This window comes from Marmota flaviventris, chromosome 11 (assembly GCF_047511675.1).
Source record: "Marmota flaviventris isolate mMarFla1 chromosome 11, mMarFla1.hap1, whole genome shotgun sequence".
In the NCBI taxonomy this organism is placed as follows: domain Eukaryota; kingdom Metazoa; phylum Chordata; class Mammalia; order Rodentia; family Sciuridae; genus Marmota; species Marmota flaviventris.
This window is the reverse complement of record NC_092508.1, coordinates 97,357,514-97,375,885: the sequence shown is the minus strand read 5'-3', so window position 1 is coordinate 97,375,885 and position 18,372 is coordinate 97,357,514. Positions and strand designations below refer to the sequence as shown.

Sequence of the window (18,372 nt, the reverse complement as noted above, 5' to 3'; positions counted from 1 at the left end):
GGGTTGGCAGAGAGTTGGGGGGGGGGGGCAGGGGAGACTGTCCATGGCTAGGGGAGCCCTTCCAGGCCCTTGGAGCTCCCTTATATGCTGACAGGTCAAGGACAGATCCAAGATCAGCACCAGGTCATGCAGGAAGGCCTCAGGAGGCCATGGCAAGTATAGAAAGCACCTCAGAGCCAGCTCAGGGACACGTGGAACTGGTCAGCTCCCAAGAGCACAGCTCAAGAGGACCCCCCTGCCTCCCCAAAGCCAAGTCCACAAGTGGGGCAGCCCTAAGCTCCAAGTTCCAAGCTCATGGCCAGCCAGCAGCCCCCAGGTCATGTGAGCAAATCCAACATATTTCCAACTTTCAGACAGACCTAAGAAGAAGTAGGATATGCTCAAATAAAAATGGGACCCATGATGGGCACTGTGGTGGGGCCCTGTACTCTCAGCCGCCTGGGAAGCTAAGGCAGAGGGATGGCAAGCTTGAGGCTAGCCTAGGCAACATAGGAGACCCTGTATCAAAATAGAAAATTAAAAAGGGCTGGGATGTTGTTTAGTGTAGAGCACCTCTGGGTTCAATCCCCAGTGCTGAGGTCTGGGGGGAGGGGGGGGAGAAGAGCAGGGGGTAGATACAAGTAGGAAAGCCAGTTTGGGCAAGAAAAAACATCTGCAGCCCAGCGTCCCAAGATGGGATCACATGCCTCAGGGGCCCCACCCAGCAGCATCTTCGGCCACACCCACCCAGGAGCCCAAATGCAGCAGGAAGGCTCCCATCCCAGGTCCCATGGCCTCCTAGGGGGCCAATACAATGGTTTCACCTATTTCAGGGGAAAGTATGCAGGAACCCTGGCTCTGGCTCAGCAACCCCAATCCTCCCTCAGCCCCTCTCTCCTCTACCTCCCCAGCTGACTGAGGAAGACTCAGGTCTTTTCAAGGCCCCCAACCATCTCCACAGGCCCTAGAGAGCCAGGGTCAACCTGACCCCAACCTCAGAATGAGGCTATCAGCACCCAGTGCCTCCAAAGTCAGTCCCCAGCTTTGGCCTGAAAGAAACCAGGCAGCAGAGGTCAGGTAAGAAATTGGGCAGCGAGCCACACCAAGCCAGAGCTTCCCACATCTTAGGCACTCGATACATGTGGGTTGAAGATGATGAAATCAGGATGCGGCCCAGGAAAAATAGGGCAGCTGCCCAGAGAGAAACCCAACCTCTTAGGTCAAGCCTGTCACCTGCCTCCATAACACACACACACACACACACACACACACACACACACACACACAATGAAGGGTTCTGGAGTCTTGTTCAGGCTTCATCTACACCGACCTGAAAAATAACAGGTTTCACTGGACAGAAAATCACGTAGCCCACCTCTCACAGGGCACTGTCTCCAGTGGTCTCAGTCACACCAGCCCATTCTAAGGACAGGACACTGAGAAAAGGGAAGTATCTATCACCAGGGTGGTGGGATAACCCAGGAGTTTTGTACAAAGAGCCTCCTCCAGGAAGCCCCCCAGGAACACTGTGATGCTGAGCAGCTGTCCTCAAGAAACCTTCAAAAGGCCAACCCTCCAGGACCCTGATCTCTACTTCCAGGTCTCAGCATCCCAGTCAGACTAGGGAGCCTTCTCCACGTCCCCTTCTGTCACCTCAGGGGCCCACAGTCCTGGGCTAGCTGTGGCAGGGCCCAGCCAATGCAGCCCCAGAGAGTGACCAGGTTAAGGACCCAGTAGCTTGAGTCAGGTGAGATCCAGCTATGCCACTAGCCAGCTCTGGCACCCAGGGCAGGAGACTGGGCCTCTCTGGACATATCTTCTTCAGATATGTCTCCCTGGTCAATTCAGGTAACCGTGGAGTTCTGTGAGACTTGAAGGACGGCTCACACCAGGACAGGAGCCCTAATATCACCTCCCTCCCCACTGAAGCCCTGGGAAACAACAAGTGGTTCAAAGGTATTCCTGAGTTCCTGGAGCTCTGGGACAAAAGAGGAATCTCCAGTGGACTGCAGCCCCTCTGCCTCTATCCACCTTGGACATTCGACCTTAGGTATTCTCTAAACCAGACGTGTCTGAGAGTCCCCTGCCTGATTGCAGCTCAGCCTCGGCCAACTCAGAGACCAGCCCTACCCCACAACCCCAGGAAGGGGCTGAGCCCTCCCCCACCCGCCCAGGGAAGCTCTGGGCGCTGGGCAGGCAGGTGCCCAGTGAGAGGACAGAATGACAGACCGACAGACCGAAAGGCGCCAGCACGTGCAAGGTTAGAAGCCAATGTCACCTGATTTCGGAGCAGGTTAGTTTGAGCTACGAGATGAGCCTGCAGTTTGCCTTGGCACCACTGGGGGGCGGCTTTCTCAAGCAGCGAGACAGGCTGGGGGGGCAGGGAGGCAGGTCAAGGCAAAGGAGAGTGGAGAGACAGGAGGGAGGTGGGGAGAGAGAAACAGACACAGAGGTTAAACACTAAGCCCACACACCCCAAATGCACAGACAGACAAGCCAGCCCCTGCAGGGAGCCAGCCCCTGCAGCAAGAAAAAGGAACCTGCCCGAGGGGGGCACGAGGAGGGGGTGAACTCCAACTGCAAAGGCAAAGTGAGAGTCGTTAGCAGAGCAGAGGGGCTCAGCAAGCAGGGTCTGGCCCCAGGGTGGGAGGAATCCCACCATCCCAACCCCCTTACCAAGTGGCCAGTGGTGGCCGGAACTGTGACCAGCCCACCAGCTTGTTCCAGCCAACCCAGGGTCACGTCAGATCCCAAGAGAGAAGTCCACCCTGCGCCAGGCAGGGTGGTGGCACCATTCCACTGAAACCCAAGCTAGGTCTATTCTCATTCTGGAAACGGGCCTCAGAATCTCAGAAAGGGCAGAGGGGCCTGCCGAGGGCAGGGAGGAGCCACAAGTGAGCCCCCACCCCGGCACCCTGAAGGGCCTTCCTCTCTGCAGCCCTGGACCAGCACCATTCCCACCCCAGCCCAGGGACCCTGGACTATCCCCCCCCCACCCCGCCATCTGCCTGCCTCCCTGAGACTCCCCTGACCCTTCCTCCAGCCCTTACCTTGGCGATTTTAACTTCATCTTTCTTTTTGGCGGTTTGAAGGGACTCATAGTGGTGCCGGGCGCTGTCGTAGTCCACCAATTTCCGCCCTCGCTTGGCAATGCGTGACTGGGGGGCAAGCAGAGGAGGAGGGGCTGAGCGGGGCCTGGCACCCACGAGAGCTTGTCTCAGGCCTGCGGGAGCCCTGGGTGCTAGAGCATTCCAGAAAGAAGGAACTCACCCCTTCCAGCGGCTTGCCTCTCTGCCTCAAATGTTTTCTTTAAAACACCAGCCAGTAATATGGAAGCCAAGAATCTTCTTGGCCTAGCACTGGGCTCCTTACAGATGCCGCTGGGCCCCTCTTCTCCTTCCCAAAGCACCCCCAATCAGTGACAGGAAGCCTGAAGCATCGGGGGCAGCTCCCAGGGCAGCATGACCATGACACCCGCACGCATCCAGGGACCAAAAGCCCAGCATAATGGTCACCCTCCCGGGCGCCAGACCCCTGTGCCTTCATGAACACAGCACCCCAGGTCCCCTTTGCCTCAGTCAGGACAAGGCGCACCGAGAGCTCTTGGCACTTACCCAGCATGATGGAGGCAGCTGGCCTTGTCATCACACAAATACAGCCCGACAAGCAGACCCTGATAGCAGGCAACACTCACCACTACACACACCCTTCCACATAAACACACGCCTGGGCCTCACACTCCACACACCTTACAGTCAGTCCCAGAGTCACTCCACAGCAACCTGGCCACACACAGGTAACACACCATGGTAACACAGGTAACACACCATAGCCCTCAGACCCAAAGTACAGGAAGGGCCAGTTCTGTGGAGCAGGTGAGGTGGTGGGCTGACCACAGAGGGAGTAGCCCCAGAAGGATGAGATGCCACGCCAGGCGAATGTCACCCACAGGACAGAGTTGGCTGTGGCCTGAGCCAGCCCTGGACAGCACCTCTGGGTCTCCTCCTCCTTCCCCTTCCACTGGATGCCAGACTAGAACAAGTCAGATCCATCAAGAGGACTCTCACCTTGATGTCAGGGAACTGGCCCAAGTACGTGTCCATGGTCAACAGCGCCTGGTCCACCAGTTTCTGGTGGTAGTCCATCCACAGCAGGTCATTGTTCTGAAACAGGTAAAGCATGAGGCCATACCCATCCCCGTTTCCCACCCAAGGACCTGGGGGTCAGCCCCAGCCCCACTACCTTGAAGCACTCAGTGGATTCTCAGAGCCTCAGTGTCCCTATCTGTAATACAGAGGCAACAACTCCTGCCCTGCAGCTTCTCGTGGATGACAGGGAGGTGTAGTCAGTGAAGGAGACTTTGTAAGTCATGAGTCATAATACACAGAGACTGCCACAATCCATTATCTCACCCCTAGGGTGACTGTGTCAGAAGAATGACAGCCAGCTTGCCCAAGGGCACACAGTGTGTGCACACTGGGGAACCAAGACAGCTTGTCCCAGAGGGTGAGGCTAGGGGACAGGAGCTGAGGCTAGAAGTGCACTCCGGGAAGGGCTGAGGTCACCAGTCCCATGCTCACCTCGGCGATCTTATTGGCCTCGTCCCTGCCGGGCCAGTCGGGCTCATACACCTCCTGTAGACACTCGTTCAGCTTCTTGGAGGCTTCGTGCATGGCTGAGGGGCAGAGAAAAGCGGGTGGCCTCTCAGTGACAGCCACTACCATTGCAGAGGTGGCCCTGCCATCCCGTCCCCAGCTCTGCCCCCATCACCCCTCACTGCCAGATCTGCCCTGCCTTTCCCTCACCTTTGACTGAAGCCAGATAAGTCCGGAGATCCTTCTGCAGCCGGGTGCCCTCAGTCTGTGGACAGAGATGAGAACCAGGTGAGGGCCTGGGGCACCCTCTGTCCCCAACTCTCCTCCCTGCTTCTTTCACATGATAAACTAGGCTGCTCGGCTGACCCCTCAGTGGGCCAATATGGAACCCACCTCAGAGGACAGTAGCTATGGCCACAAGCTCACACTGAAGAGCACTGCACTCCTGGCATCATCCCTGCCTCGAAAACCCTGTCTCCCCACCATGCACACTTTATAAGACAGGGTCCCTGTGCACCAGATGACATGCCGGAAGTACAGCAGAATGCAGCAGGTTATTTGGGTATGGAAGGACCAAACTGCACTCAGACAACAGGCACAGGAGCCCAGGCCAGGAGAGTGTCACAGCCAGCTGTGGTAGTGCCAGCTCAGGTAGGACCCAAGAAGAGAGGGCTGCCACAGCACAGTGTCAGGGAAGGAGGCCCCAGTGGGGGCCCTCACAAGACAGAGGGTCTAATGGCAGAGGGCCACAGACCTCCAAGGACAGGAAAACTCCAGAAGGGACAGTGTCAGCAGGGGTGCAAATGGGGGCGGGGGGGGTCATTTCCAGGACCCTAAAGTCGCTGGTCCAGCTGAAAGGGAGGATGTAGAATATAGAATGTAGGAGGAAAAGGCTGAAGAACACGAGTGAGCAGAGTGTGAAGCCTCCTGAACTGAGAACAGGGCCTCCGGAGACAGCAGGGCCAGCACAGAGGGTGAAACCAGCTCTACATCCTTCTGCACCATCAATACCACAAAAAGTAGGGGCCAGGCTGGGCACAGTGGCACACTCCTGTAATCCCAGCGGCTCTGGCTGAGGCAGGAGGATTGCAAGGTCAAAGCCCACCTCAGCAACTTAGCAAGGTCCTAAACAACGTAGGGAGACCCTGTCTCAAAATAAAACATAAAAAGGGCTGTGGATATGGCTCAGTGGTTAAGCATCCCTGGGTTCAATCCCTGGTACTACTCCCTCTGCAAAAAAAAGAAAAGAAAAGAAAGAAATCAGGGGCCTGGGACACTGAACTCTGGGACAAAGAGGGGTGAATAACAGGTAAGAGGTCTGACATGACCAGCAATGAGACATGGAAAGTTCCAGAAGAAGTATGGGAAGAAAGGAAAGTATATACAGGTTTTGGAGCCAGGCAGTAAGGCCCAAGTGAGTGGCCTCCCTGAGCCTGGGTGAATGACCATGCCTGACACATCAAAGGTGGTCTGGAAGTGGCTCCCATGAACCAGATTCCAGAGGCCTTGAAGACCACTCTCAGGAGATGGACTACATGTGAGGAGGAGTAGGGGTTGGGGAGGAGGGACACAAGGAGAACAGTAATGGCTATGGCTGACCTGTGTTACACAAAGGCACCCTCCTGGTCTTACAGATGCCCATCCCAGACTCAGAGACACCCTTGCTCTGGATCCCCTCACCCTAAGAGGGCTTAGGGAGACGCAGGCCCAGCAGCCAGCCATGGTCCCAGGAGATCAGTCACCCTGAAGAGTGTGAAGATGCTCTCCACCCAGGCAGGTCAGTCCAAGGAGGGCAAGCAGGCTTTCCCACCTCCCTCCTCAGGCTCACCCTGGCTCAGCTCAGGCCGGCCCTTCCTCCCCAACGCACACAGAGCTCTGTGTACCAGCTGCCCACAGGGAGGCAGAGAGGGTCAGCGACCTGCCCAGAGTCACACAGAGACTCGGACAGCCAGGGAGACCCTCCAAGGCCAGGCGGTTTGCTGAGTGAGTAACTGGTGACAATGTGGCCCCCATGAACACACGGATCTGCCTATTCACTACAATGAATGCTTTCACATCAAAGTGGGGCCATGTGGCGGGGGGGGGGGGGGGCGGGGGCGCTGAGAACAGCATATAAGATGTTATATAATAAAAAAAAGGCCTCTCTAAAATTCCTTCGGTTGCCCATAGAGAACAGTGGATCTTTGGAATGCATGGGGAATTGGCTCCAGAACCCCTTTTCAGATACCAAAATCCACAGATGATCAAGTCCCTTATATAAAATGGCATCATATCTGCATATAACCTAGGCACATCCTCTCGTACACTTCAAACCATCTCTAGATGACTCATAACACCTCTCATGTAAATGCTATGTAAATAATCATTATACTACATTGCTTTTTACTTGTGCTGTTTTTTTGTTTTTTTTTTTTTTTGGTAGGTGTGTTGTTACTTTTTATTGGTTTTCCCCAAAAATATTTTCAATCTGCAATCAGCTGAATCTGCAAATTCAGAACACACAGATAAGGAGGGTCAACTGTATAGTACATAACCCTGATCAAACCTAAATGTGAGGCTACTGATTAAAAATCAAATGAAGAAACGAATGTTCAGATCTCTCTAGAATGCCAGCAAGGATGGGTTGTGCACCCTGCCCGACTGACCAATGAGGAGAGCTCCATCCACCCTTGACACTGCCTCCCTAACCTAACAATTAAATGCTTTGTTGGGCGAGATGAGGATTCAAGTGTGTTCATGATGCAATGCCATTGTGTCATCTGATATCATAGAATCTTCCAGACCCGGCTTCTTTCCCTGCGAAGACTACCTCAACCCAGCTGCACCTCTGGCCTGATCCCCACCTGCCTCTATACAGCACCCAAGCAAAGGGTTCCCCATGGGGTGGGCAGCTGCACTAATCCGGGCTGCTGGCTGTACCAGGGCCTCTTGTGCTTCCAGGACAACGCTGAGCTGTAAGCAAGCACGTGGTCTGCAGATGTGCAAGGGGCTGCCCGGAGCTCTGCCTCTCCTGTGCAGCTGGATCCCTAAGCCGCACTCGGCAGTCAGTCCTCGAGGTGAACAATGCCTTCCTGTACCCTGGATCCCATCCAAGCCAGCCCCTCTTGGACCAATCAGAACCGTGTGTGCTCACTTCTAAACTGGCTCCCTCAGCCTCCTAAACAGGATGCCTGGGAAATAATTTTTTGGAAGCTTCTTGGGTTCTAAGCACACCCTTTGCAGAGCCCAGCTGGAGAAGGAGAAGATTCTGGGGCCACTGTCCAACTTGGCCTATGGGAGTTAATAAGGAGCTGAGGCAGTGCCAGAAAGGGAAGGTTCAGCCATCATCCCCAAGCTCCTGCAGACTCAAGAACCCAGCTTCCTGGAAGGTCTGGAGGACAAGGATGGCCCCCTGCCACAAGGACCCCTCTGGCTCCAGCTCTGATTCTTGCCCCTCACCATTCAATGCTCAGGGATCAGTCTTCACTCAATAGCCAGGGCTGCCCACTGTGAGCAGAACCCAGGTGGGCCCTAGGTTAAAAAAGAAACCAGACCTGCCCCACTTCAGAGGGTCTTGGGTCCTACAAGCTGCAAGGGGACCCTAAGAAGCAGAGCTTGGCCAACCTTCAAAAGCCAAGACGGTTTCCAGAGGGCATGATGTGCAATGCTCTAGAAGTAAGGGGGCCAAGTAGGCCCCTATGGTCCCTCAGTGTAGGGCCAGAAGACAAGGGCCTATGACCAGCACCAAACGGGCCCAGAGGGGCTCATTATGAGAGCAGGTGATGGAAACGTGAGCAACACCCTCTCCAAGGCTTCGCCCTCACAGGAAAAATTTTCTTCCCTGGAGACTAAATTCTCTGCTACCCTTGTCCACCCCTAATGCTGGGCCTAGTGATACTGGGGCACACGGGTAAAGAGGCAGGAGAGTCTCCAGGCTTTCTACACTGTCTCCATCTTGCATTTCCCGGGCACCCTCCCCCAAGCCCTGTAGGTTGGCTGAGGCCAAATCCACAGCAGCTCCCTCATTTCCTCTCTCAAGGGCAGTGACCCTCACACCGGTCCCAACCCCAACACTCACGCCACACCCCAGACATCTGCATATACCAGTCAGATCCAGAACTGACAGGGTGCCATAACCTTCAAGGAAGGTATTACAGTTTGGATCTGGAATGTCCCCCAAAAGCTCATGTACCGAAGACGTGGTCCCCAATGCAGCAATGTCCCGTAGTAGGGCTTTAGGGAAGCGAGTGAACTATGAGGACTCTGACCTCATCAGTGGATTCATCTACCAATAGCTAAACAGACTATGGCGGGAAACATGAGAAAACATAATACGGCAGAACAGTATCTTCAACCTACAGCAGGTGGAGCATGGCTGAAGGAAGCAGGTCACTGGGGGTGTGCCTTGGTGACTCTATCTTATCCTTGGTTCCTTCCTGTCTTTCTCTCTTTCTGCTTCCCAGCTGCCATGATCTGAGCACCTTCCTCCACCACACCCTTCTGCCATGATGTTCTGCCTCACTTCAAACCCAAAGCAATGGAGCCAGCCAGCCACGAACTGAACTCTCTGAAACCGTGAGCAAACAATAAATCTTTCCTCTAGTTGTTCTTGTCAGGTATTTTGGTCGGAGCAACAAAAAAGCTGACTACCACAGGAGGGTTATCCCAACACTTGAATGAGACTTCAAAACTGTCCACCACCACTATCACCCCCGGCCCCGGATAAGTCAGTCACCCCACCAAACCTGGGGCAGACAAAAGCACCAGCTCAGGTGACCATTCTAAGCCCACAGCCAGGAAGCCACCAGCACTGGCTATCTTTAGCCCTGGCATCTCTACCCAGTACCTCTGCCCAAAGATCAGCGAGTGGTTATTTGTCCAGGACCAGGGACTCAAAAGGGGTCACTCTAAGGGAGGAGTAGGGAGAGCAATGCTGTGGCTTCAGCTCTAGAGCCAGGCCATGGGAACCTCAGCTTCCACATCTATGCTTTCTTTCCTCACCTCCACCAAACAGTCCAGTCTGCTCTGGGGAGACACTACCATGCTCTCTCTGGGACTACAGCTTTCCCACCAACCCACCCAGCCACCTGCATTCAGGACTAGGGGTCAGCTCCAGAGAAGAAACTCAAGAGTAAATTCAAGGGTCCCGGGTCTGGATTGAAATCCCCAAGTCCCCAAACCAGTAGTGTGGGCCTGAAAAAGTTTGCTTAACCTATCTGAGTTCCAAGTGCTACATTTGCAAAATGAAGAGAATATTGGCGCCCATTTCAAGGGCTGCAAGGAAATATCTACAAAAGACACAACATCTCATGGCCCATAGTAAGTATCCAAGTAGCAGCAATCCCTAGAAGGACTTCCGAGCTGCCCACAAACTGAGGAAAACAGCTAAGAAGGGGACATATCTGGAGCTTCCAAGAGACTGAATCAGAACTGAGGCTTTAGATTTCTTGTTCAAGCCTTTATTTTATTTGAGGAAACTTAACACAGTAGATGTGGCCTGTTGTGGGATCCACAAGGGTCTTAAAACACCTGTAATTTCTGGTCTGGGGGACAAGCAGATATGATGGCTCCCATCCCTGCTCTGGGAGCCTCTTGGGCTCAGCCTTTCTGGCAGACCAAGGTAGCTTGGCTCTGCGGCCTCACCTAGCTTGCTCCCTAGTCCTCTCCCAGAATGCTATCAGCTCTCTCCCAGCATGCTCCAGAACCCCTCTCCCAGCATGCTCCCAGGCCCTCTCCCAGTATGCTCCCTGGCCCCCTCTCCCAGCATGCTCCAGAATCCCTTTCCCAGCATGCTTTCTGGCCCTCTCCCAGCATGCTTCCTGGCCTTCTCCCAGCATGCTCCAGGCCCCCTCTCCCAGCATGCTCCATGCCCCCTTCTCAGCATGATCCCTGGCCCTCTCCCAGCATGCTTCCTGGCCTTCTCCCAGCATGCTCCAGGCCCCCTCTCCCAGCCATGCTCCCTGGCCCTCTCCCAGCATGCTCCAGGCCCCCTCTCCCAGCATGCTCCATGCCCCCTTCTCAGCATGATCCCTGGCCCTCTCCTAGCATGCTCCAGGCCCCTTTCCCAGCATGCTCCCTGGCCCTCTCCCAGTATGCTCCTTGGCCCTCTCCCAGAAAGCTCCCAGCCCTCTCTCAGCTGTTCTCTGTCACTCTGGAATGCTCCTAGCCCTTGGTCAGTGAGCTGTCAGTAGTCTCCAAAGGAGACCCTTTCCCCTGGGCTTCATTCCAGCTACAGAGGCTTTGACAGGAACCGTCAAAGACCACAGCCATGGACAAGAAGTATCAAGAGTCTGTGCCCACCCAACCCCACTCTTAGCAGAGCTTAGATCCTGACCTCACTCCCAATGCCCAGTCCCATTCCACTGGCCACCACCTCTATCTGTCCCTTAGATCTCTATCTGCCCTTCTGAAGCCATAAAGTCATGGCCCAGATCTCCCTCCCTTCCTGCTACCTTGTTCTTCCCCAGGGAAAGAAGAATTGACAGGCTCATCTCACTCCCCCTTTTTCTGGACTTAGCAAATCTCCAGCAGGGAGTTTCAAGGACAGCCTAGTCAGGATATTCAGAGTTTTCCCTTCAGTAGGGGAGTCCTCCCTCATATCTAACCACTGCCCCATACTGCCAAGTGTGATTAAACCTCTTTCGGTCACTGGCCTCTAGCCTGGAATGGTCCTTAGTAAGGATGCCCTGGAAACCCACTCATGGTTTTATAAGCAGATAAGTAGGGGTCTGCATCCACTTCCCAAACTGGTTGGCCTTGAATGAATCACCTCACTTCTAGAACCTCAGCTGCTCCATCTACACAAGGTAACCTGGGGTTGTTTGTAGGCATCAACCATCATCCACAGAACCCAGCCTGGAGCCTGTTACTCAGCCCAGCACCCATCATGTTCAGCAGATGCCCAAATCAAATCCAGCTTGCTCTGCCCCCACACTAAATCCTGCAGATGCCACTCTCCTGGCATGAAGCTTCTGTAGCTCCCACTTGCCTTGGCATGCAAGCTCTTCCAGAGTCTGGCCACCAGCCAGTGCCCACTCCCACCTACCCTCCCCTTCCCCCATCACTCTCTCTAAAGTATCCCCTGACCCTCTTCTTTTCCAGTGTTCCTAGCCAGTGCCAGTGCCCTCTCCTCCAGGTCTTTGGTGACACCACCAGCCCACACTGATCCCCCTCCAATCCCTCTTACTCCACAGATCTGGTCCTTCCCATTTTCCACATGGAAGCCACAGTTCAATTCCCATGAGCTCCCCAAGGCCAAGGGTCACTACACTCACCAGCTGCTTGTTGAAATTCTGGACGCACTGTTCAAACTGCTCATCCTTGGTCTCATCTGCCTTCCCCAGTTTCTGAAGGACCTGCCGAGACAGAGAGAAGAGTGTTATCATGAGAAGCAGAATAGCCAAAACAAGGGTGCTGATGTGCCAAGACCATAGATGAGAATGAGGGGGCCTGCGGACCATATCACCCAGCCCAGGCACTGGGACCATCAAGAGATCTCCCAGCTGCTATGAGCTGAACCTGTCCCTCGTAGTTCCTGTGCTGGAAGCTTAATCCTCAATGCAGCGATGTTGGAAGATGGGGCCTAATGGTAGGTAAGGGCAGAACCTCATGAAGGCATTAATGTCATTATCAAGAGAATGGGTTAGTTTTCAAGAGTCTGGTTTTGTTATATTGCTGATATCCTGGGATAACAAAATCTGTGGATGTTCAAGCAGGTTATAGAATAACTGCCTGGTATTTGCACATAACCTACACACGTCATCCCACAGACTTTAAGCCAACTCTAGTTTACTTAGAGAACATAATACAATGCAAATGCTATGTAAGAAGTTGTTCTACTGTGTTGTATAGGAAATAATGACAAGAAAAATAGTCTGCACGCGTTCAATACAGACACAACCACTGTGGGCCTAGCTACCCGGTACAAGAACCAGGCACAAGACAAGAAGCATACGATGCTCAAGGAGCTGGAGAGACAGAGTCTCTGGAATGGTGGGCGGATACAGGAGGGAGCACCCACACATTGCTTCATTCATATGGATTCCATCAATGCATGGCAAATTCAAGTTTTGCTTGTTGGAACTCTGGAATTTTTTTCCCCAAATGTTTTCAATCCACAATTGGTTGGAGCAGAACCTGTGGATACAGAGAGCCAACCATAAAAGCTACTTGGTTCCTCTCATGCCCACTCTCTTGTCATGTGATATCTTCTGCCATCTTATGATTGCCAAGAAGGTCTCCCCAGGAGAACTTCAATCAATCTCGGACCTCCCTGTCTCCAGAAGTATAAGAAATAAGTTTCTTTTCTACTATGATTTAAATAGTATGCCCCAAGGCCCTGTGTTCAAGGCTTGGTCCCCAGCCAGTACACTGTTGGGAGGCAGTGGAACTTTTACAAGGTGGGGCCTAGTTGGAAGTCACTGCCCTTGAAAGGGGTATTGGGACCCTGGCCCCTCCTGTTCTCTCTCTTTGCCTCCCTGCTGCCACAAGTCCAGCAGACTGCTACACCACCATGATGTGCCATCTTGCTGTAGACACAAAAGCAACAGGTCAAGTGACCACAGCTTGAAATCTTCAAAACTATGACCCAAAATAAAACTTTCCTCTTTTTTAAGTAGATTATCTCAGATATTTCTTAGGATAATGGAAAGCTGACTAAGACATTCTCTTTATAAATCATCCAGCTGGAGTTTTCTGTTATAGCAACACAGAATGGATGAAGATAGGAAGACAGTCCCTTGGGCCTTACAGCCTCCCCACCCTCCATCCAGGCTCCACCATCAGCCAAGAGCCTCGGACAGGCTTGCTGGAGGGATCACACCAGGAGGGAGGCTTCAGAAACAGAGTGAGTGGCCAGGTGTTGCTCATCACACACTTCCTCCCTGGGAGCTCCACCCCGACCTGGCAGCTGGCAAGGGAGCTGAGCAGGAGCAGGGCAGCCCCACGTCTCCACATGAGTCCACTGCCTGGGCTCAAGGGCCATGACCACCACAGGGAGCACAGAAAGCCCTGAGCTGGCAGGTAAGCATCCCAGGCAGAGGTGGCCAGGTCGAGTCTGAGGTCACTTGGAATCAGCGCCCGATCTGAACGGACTGTTAGGAGTGACCTGCTCCAGCCACACTGCTTCCTCCTTCATAACCCACAGGCAATGCCGGCCCACCCCTGTCCTTATGGTCACACACACACTCTCACACCTATACATTCACACATACACACGACCACATGCTCTACTTCAGCTGGAAACCTCAGAGGCCAACTCCCCCCACCCCCACCCCGGTCATTCACAGTTGTTCCTCTTTGGCTACGTCTGGGAGAAGAAGCAGAGGCCAGAGGTAAGGTGGGAAGGTTAGGGCAAAGAGGGAGACCCAAGGCCAGGAGAGAGGAAGGATTTGGGAAAAGGCAGGAACTGCATCAGGAGGCCGACAGGAAGCCCTGACCAGAGAGCCAGCAGGTTCTCCGATACTTCCCTCCCTCCCATGGCCATGCTTCCTCCAACCCCAGAGCTCACTGAGAGGGAGAAAGATATCATAGCAGGGGAGGAAAAATAAAGAGGCAAGAAGGACAGGGAGCCCTAGGACAGGAGGCCAGCCCAGCAGCTGCCCAAGGCCAGCGGATCACCACGCACCATGTCCTCTGGCACATCTTCCCTTTGAAGGTACCAAGGTGGGCCACACTTCCTGGAATGCCAACTTTGCCCACCCAGGGCCCAAGCCAACACCTTACCCACCTTGACCAGACTTTGCAAGGTGGTCACTGCCTTGCTACATCTTCCCTGGCCCAACCTAGGAAGCCAGTGCTCTCACTGGGCACTGGCCATCTCTCTCTGCCGGCCTTGGGAATCTCTGCTGGAGCAGCATCCCAGTCGGAGACAGAGGGAAGCACATGGGGCTGTGGTAGCCAGGGCAGAGATCAGACGGGGGAGACTGAAGAGATGAGGCACATCACAGACAATAGTCAAACCTCTCAAGGCCCCCACAGGTCACCGAGGATGGAGAGAGGATGAGAACGGCGGGCAGGAGGGCAGGGGTGGATATGAGGGTGCTACAGGACATAGCTGGGCAAACGCAGATGGTTGCCAGGGACTGACCCTGGGGTGAGAGGAGAAAACCAAAGCAAAATCTCCATGAGCCAAAAAAAATCAGCACTCAAGTGCCTCATCTGCAAAATCAAGAAACTATCCACACTCACCTCCCAGATTGCAAGGATCATGTCTGTAAAACCCCTGGCAGGGCCTAGCCCACCATACTCAAAAACACCAAGTCCCTTAAATGCCCGCAGGGCAGCCTCACACCACTGGAAGCTGGGTCTAAGACCCCCATCCCTCACACCAGGTCCAGACAGACTGAAACCCAAGATCACCCACACACCCTAGATGTGCACACGGTCAACTCCTACGCACCCTTTAAAACCTTGCTCAGATGACAAGGTTCCTCTGTGAAATGGTCCCTGACTTCTCTCGTCCCCAAAAATACCCTGAGCCACTGTGGGCCTGCACCCACCTTCCTTTTTGCTGTGTGATGTGCCTGAGTGTCCATCTCATGCCTCTGCCCTGCCTATATGAACAGCTAGTGGTCAGGGACAGCATCCCCATTATCTCTGGGTCCTCAGCTTCCACAAAGGCTAGACACAGGACAGACACACAAGATATTTTCACTGGTTTTTGGCACATTGAGCCAGGAGCTTCAAGAGCACCCATGTGACCGTGAACAAAATACCCCTCTCTCAGCCTCAGTCTCCTTCTGTGTTTTAGACAGAAGGCACTCAGCCCCCGAAGTGCGGAACTTTGAAGCAAGATAAGACCGAACATGCAGCACAGCCAAGGCCCAGAGAAGCAGCCCTGTTCAGCCCTCCCTGCACTCACCCCTTCTTGGAGACAAGAGACGAGGGCACAAGGCCCCATCTTCAAGGAGTTTCCAGTGCCTGGGTGGGGATGGGGGGGAACCACTGGACACTGCCTGTCCCAGGTCAGGGACAATTCCCCATTACCTTTCTCAGTGCAGCTTCTAATTCTTCCTTCCATGAGTGGGAGCCCTGCCACACCCTAGCCACCAGAAGAGGAGGCCTTTCTGATCAGCCCTTACACCCAGGACACCTTAATGCTGCTTGGTCACCTCGGTATCTGTCTGCATCCCAGGGATACAAGGTTGTTCTCTCCATCCCTACCAGTGCCTTCCGTCAGGAGACTCACCTGTGAGTCATGCACATGCACGCACATGCGCACAAACTACACACACACACACACACACACACACACACACACACCACCCTCTACTCTGATAGGGTCCACATCCCACCCATTTAACACACCAAGAGTGGGCACTCCCTGTGCCCAGCTCACAGATGGACGGCGGGGGGGGGGGGGCGGGGGGAACAGGGCAGGCAGTAAGTGTCCAGGATGGGCCTCACCTAGCAGGACTCAGGGAATATGGGACAACTGAGCTGGGTTTGGAAGGATGAGAAAGAGCTGAAAGAGGAGGAGGGCAGGGTGGCACAGGCCTGTTCACAGCCTCCTCAAGGTTACACGGAGGCTGAGGGGGTGGGACAGGCCTCAGACCACCAGCATCATTTACATTTGTCCTGCACTTAACCATAGGTGCCTCACTTTGTAATAAACAAAGAAGAGCCTTTGTTCATGTGACAGAAGAAGCCCGGCTAGACACCCCTAGCTAGCAGAGGGAGGGAGGGAGGGAGGGAGGAAGGGCCGGGCAGAACCAGTGTTTAGTTCAGGAAGCCTTATCAGTGCCACTCAGTGTCACTTCATATCAAAGCTTCCTCTCACCACATCCTCAGCCGGAGGCCAGGCGTGAGTGGAGCTGAAGTGCTGGACAACAGGCTGCCACGTGGCTGGCTCCAGGACCGCCTTTTGCAACCACCCACATGGCTCAGCCTCTCCCCTGGGAGGCTGGGAGGTTCCCAGACACAACAGGGCACGGTGCCTCCTGGTGCCAGAGCCCATGAGGGCTTGGCAAGAGGGTCCCATATACTTCAGAAAAGGGAGGAGGCCCTGCCATCCCTGCATTGTGGCCCTTGTCACAGCCTAGGACAGGAACAAGAGCTCAGGCCCAGTTTCTCCTGTTGATATGGGGAGTCCAGCCAAGCCCCTAAACAGCCCCGAACATAGGAGTGAGTTTCAAGGATACATGTCAGTGCAGGCCACCAAACTCAGAGGGAGGGGAAGCCCCCACAGGCTGCTCATCACTTCTGACCTCCTCCACCCCTGCATGAACTTCAAGACACCAAGCACTTCCCCCTCACCTCCTGTGACACATGACAGGTGGGTACAGACAAATCAGGACCAATGGTCTTAGGTCATCCAGCCAGGAGCGGCCATGACCAGAGAGGGACAAGGATCAGGCAGGGAGGGCACTGCTCAGATGAGCAGTCGTGTGACCTCTCCTGGCTGAGCCTTGGGTTCCAGGCAATCCCCTCCTGGGGGCTCTGATCTCTGCCTCACCCCAGAGAGTGGCCAGGCCCCCTGCACTTTGGAGACACACACCCACCACCTAAATGGCAAGGCACTGGGGCAAGGAAAAGCACTTTTCAGAACCCAGGACCAGTGAGAAGAGCCAAACCCGGAGCCAGGAGGAAAGCCTGAGGGAGGCAGGGACAAGGTCACATTCTCAGTCAGCCCTGATCCAGGATTCCAGGCAGGAAGGCAGAAGGCTGCTCTGCTGGCCCAGGCACCCCCCTCCCACCTGCCGCAAGAGGCAGGGATGAGGCCAAGGCAACCCCCAGTTAATGCTCCCCACACCCCACCACACAAACACCCATATGCACATCCCTGTCCCTTTCACCCACCACCACATTGCTGAGACCCCAGAAGAGGCACCTGGCCTTCACCTTCTTCATTATCTCCTCCCAGCACTGGCTCAGCTGCAGCCTCAGAAAGGTGGTGTCGAAGAGTGAGCCCAACCGGGGGGCAGGGTGTCTTCCCCGAACTTCTTCCTCCCAGCAGAGCCTGCGGTCAGGGACCACAGTGACAGGATATACGCCCTCACGCCCCTGCAGTTCACACCAAAGCTCCCCAGGCAGCGAGGCAAGCAGAAGGCCCCAGAGAGGCGCAGTTTTCCCAGCCTGCCTCTGGGGGAAACAGTTCTCCAAGGCAAAAGGGAGAGGGGATCCCCAGAATCAAGCTAAAGGCAATCAGTGGTCTGCCCACCTGTCCAGGGCCTTTTGGTTTCAGGCTGTCTCCCTGACACCCTGGGCCTTTCTCTTCTGAATCTCTCCTACCCCCAGTCCCACACCTAGCTCAGGTCTGCCAGGCTAGGAGCTGCAGCTGACTGAACAGGGCCCTTGTCCTTCTGCCCTAATGCTCAAGGGGACTCCCAGGAAGACAGGGGAGGGCCAACAGCTGCAGGTCTTCACCACCACAAGCTCGGAGGCCTTGAGGGACATGCCTGGAGATGCTGGGGACATCAAAAGACAAGCCTGCAACGAGGCAGGGTCTGTGTGGGTGGGCACCCAGGCAGAGAAAGGATACAAGGCCTTCCCTCCTCTCTTCTCCTGCCCTGAGAGGACTCTCACTGCTGGGCCCACAAAACTGGGGAGGGCAGAGTTGGCCTCTCCTGAGGACAATCCTGCAGGGTCCCACCTGTCACCAAGCCCCTCAGCCTCCCAAACCCCCTCCAAGGCCATCTCTCAAACACAACACACAAGGTTCCCTTGTTCCCAAGCACACTCCTGACTGCAGCTGGCACCTCCCCAGAGGGACAAGCGACTCCACCTAATCCCCGTGATCTGCTCAGACACTGGAGTGGCCTAAGCCCACTCCCACACTGCCAGGTGGAGGGTCTGGGTGGCCTCCAGTAATCCAGCCTCC

At 54.7% G+C, this 18,372-nt stretch overlaps 1 protein-coding gene across 9 annotated transcripts in view; it reads right to left on the bottom strand.

Annotated features, from left to right (window-relative positions):
- Positions 1-18,372, bottom strand: part of Bin1 (bridging integrator 1) — an 87,670-nt gene that overhangs the window by 16,115 nt on the left and 53,183 nt on the right. For 7 of the 9 annotated variants that reach the window (XM_027936808.2, XM_027936815.2, XM_027936806.3 and 4 more), the window contains exons 2-6: positions 11,828-11,908; positions 4,785-4,839; positions 4,560-4,654; positions 4,047-4,142; positions 3,030-3,137 (exon numbers count right to left, since the gene is read on the bottom strand). In XM_027936808.2, the coding sequence (XP_027792609.2) occupies positions 3,030-3,137; positions 4,047-4,142; positions 4,560-4,652 (297 nt within the window). In that variant the 5' untranslated portion in view covers positions 4,653-4,654; positions 4,785-4,839; positions 11,828-11,908. Of the gene's footprint in view, positions 1-3,029; positions 3,138-4,046; positions 4,143-4,559; positions 4,655-4,784; positions 4,840-11,827; positions 11,909-17,351; positions 17,519-18,372 lie in introns of those variants that run through there. The other 2 variants (XM_027936807.2, XM_027936810.2) reach the window with 2 other exon arrangements.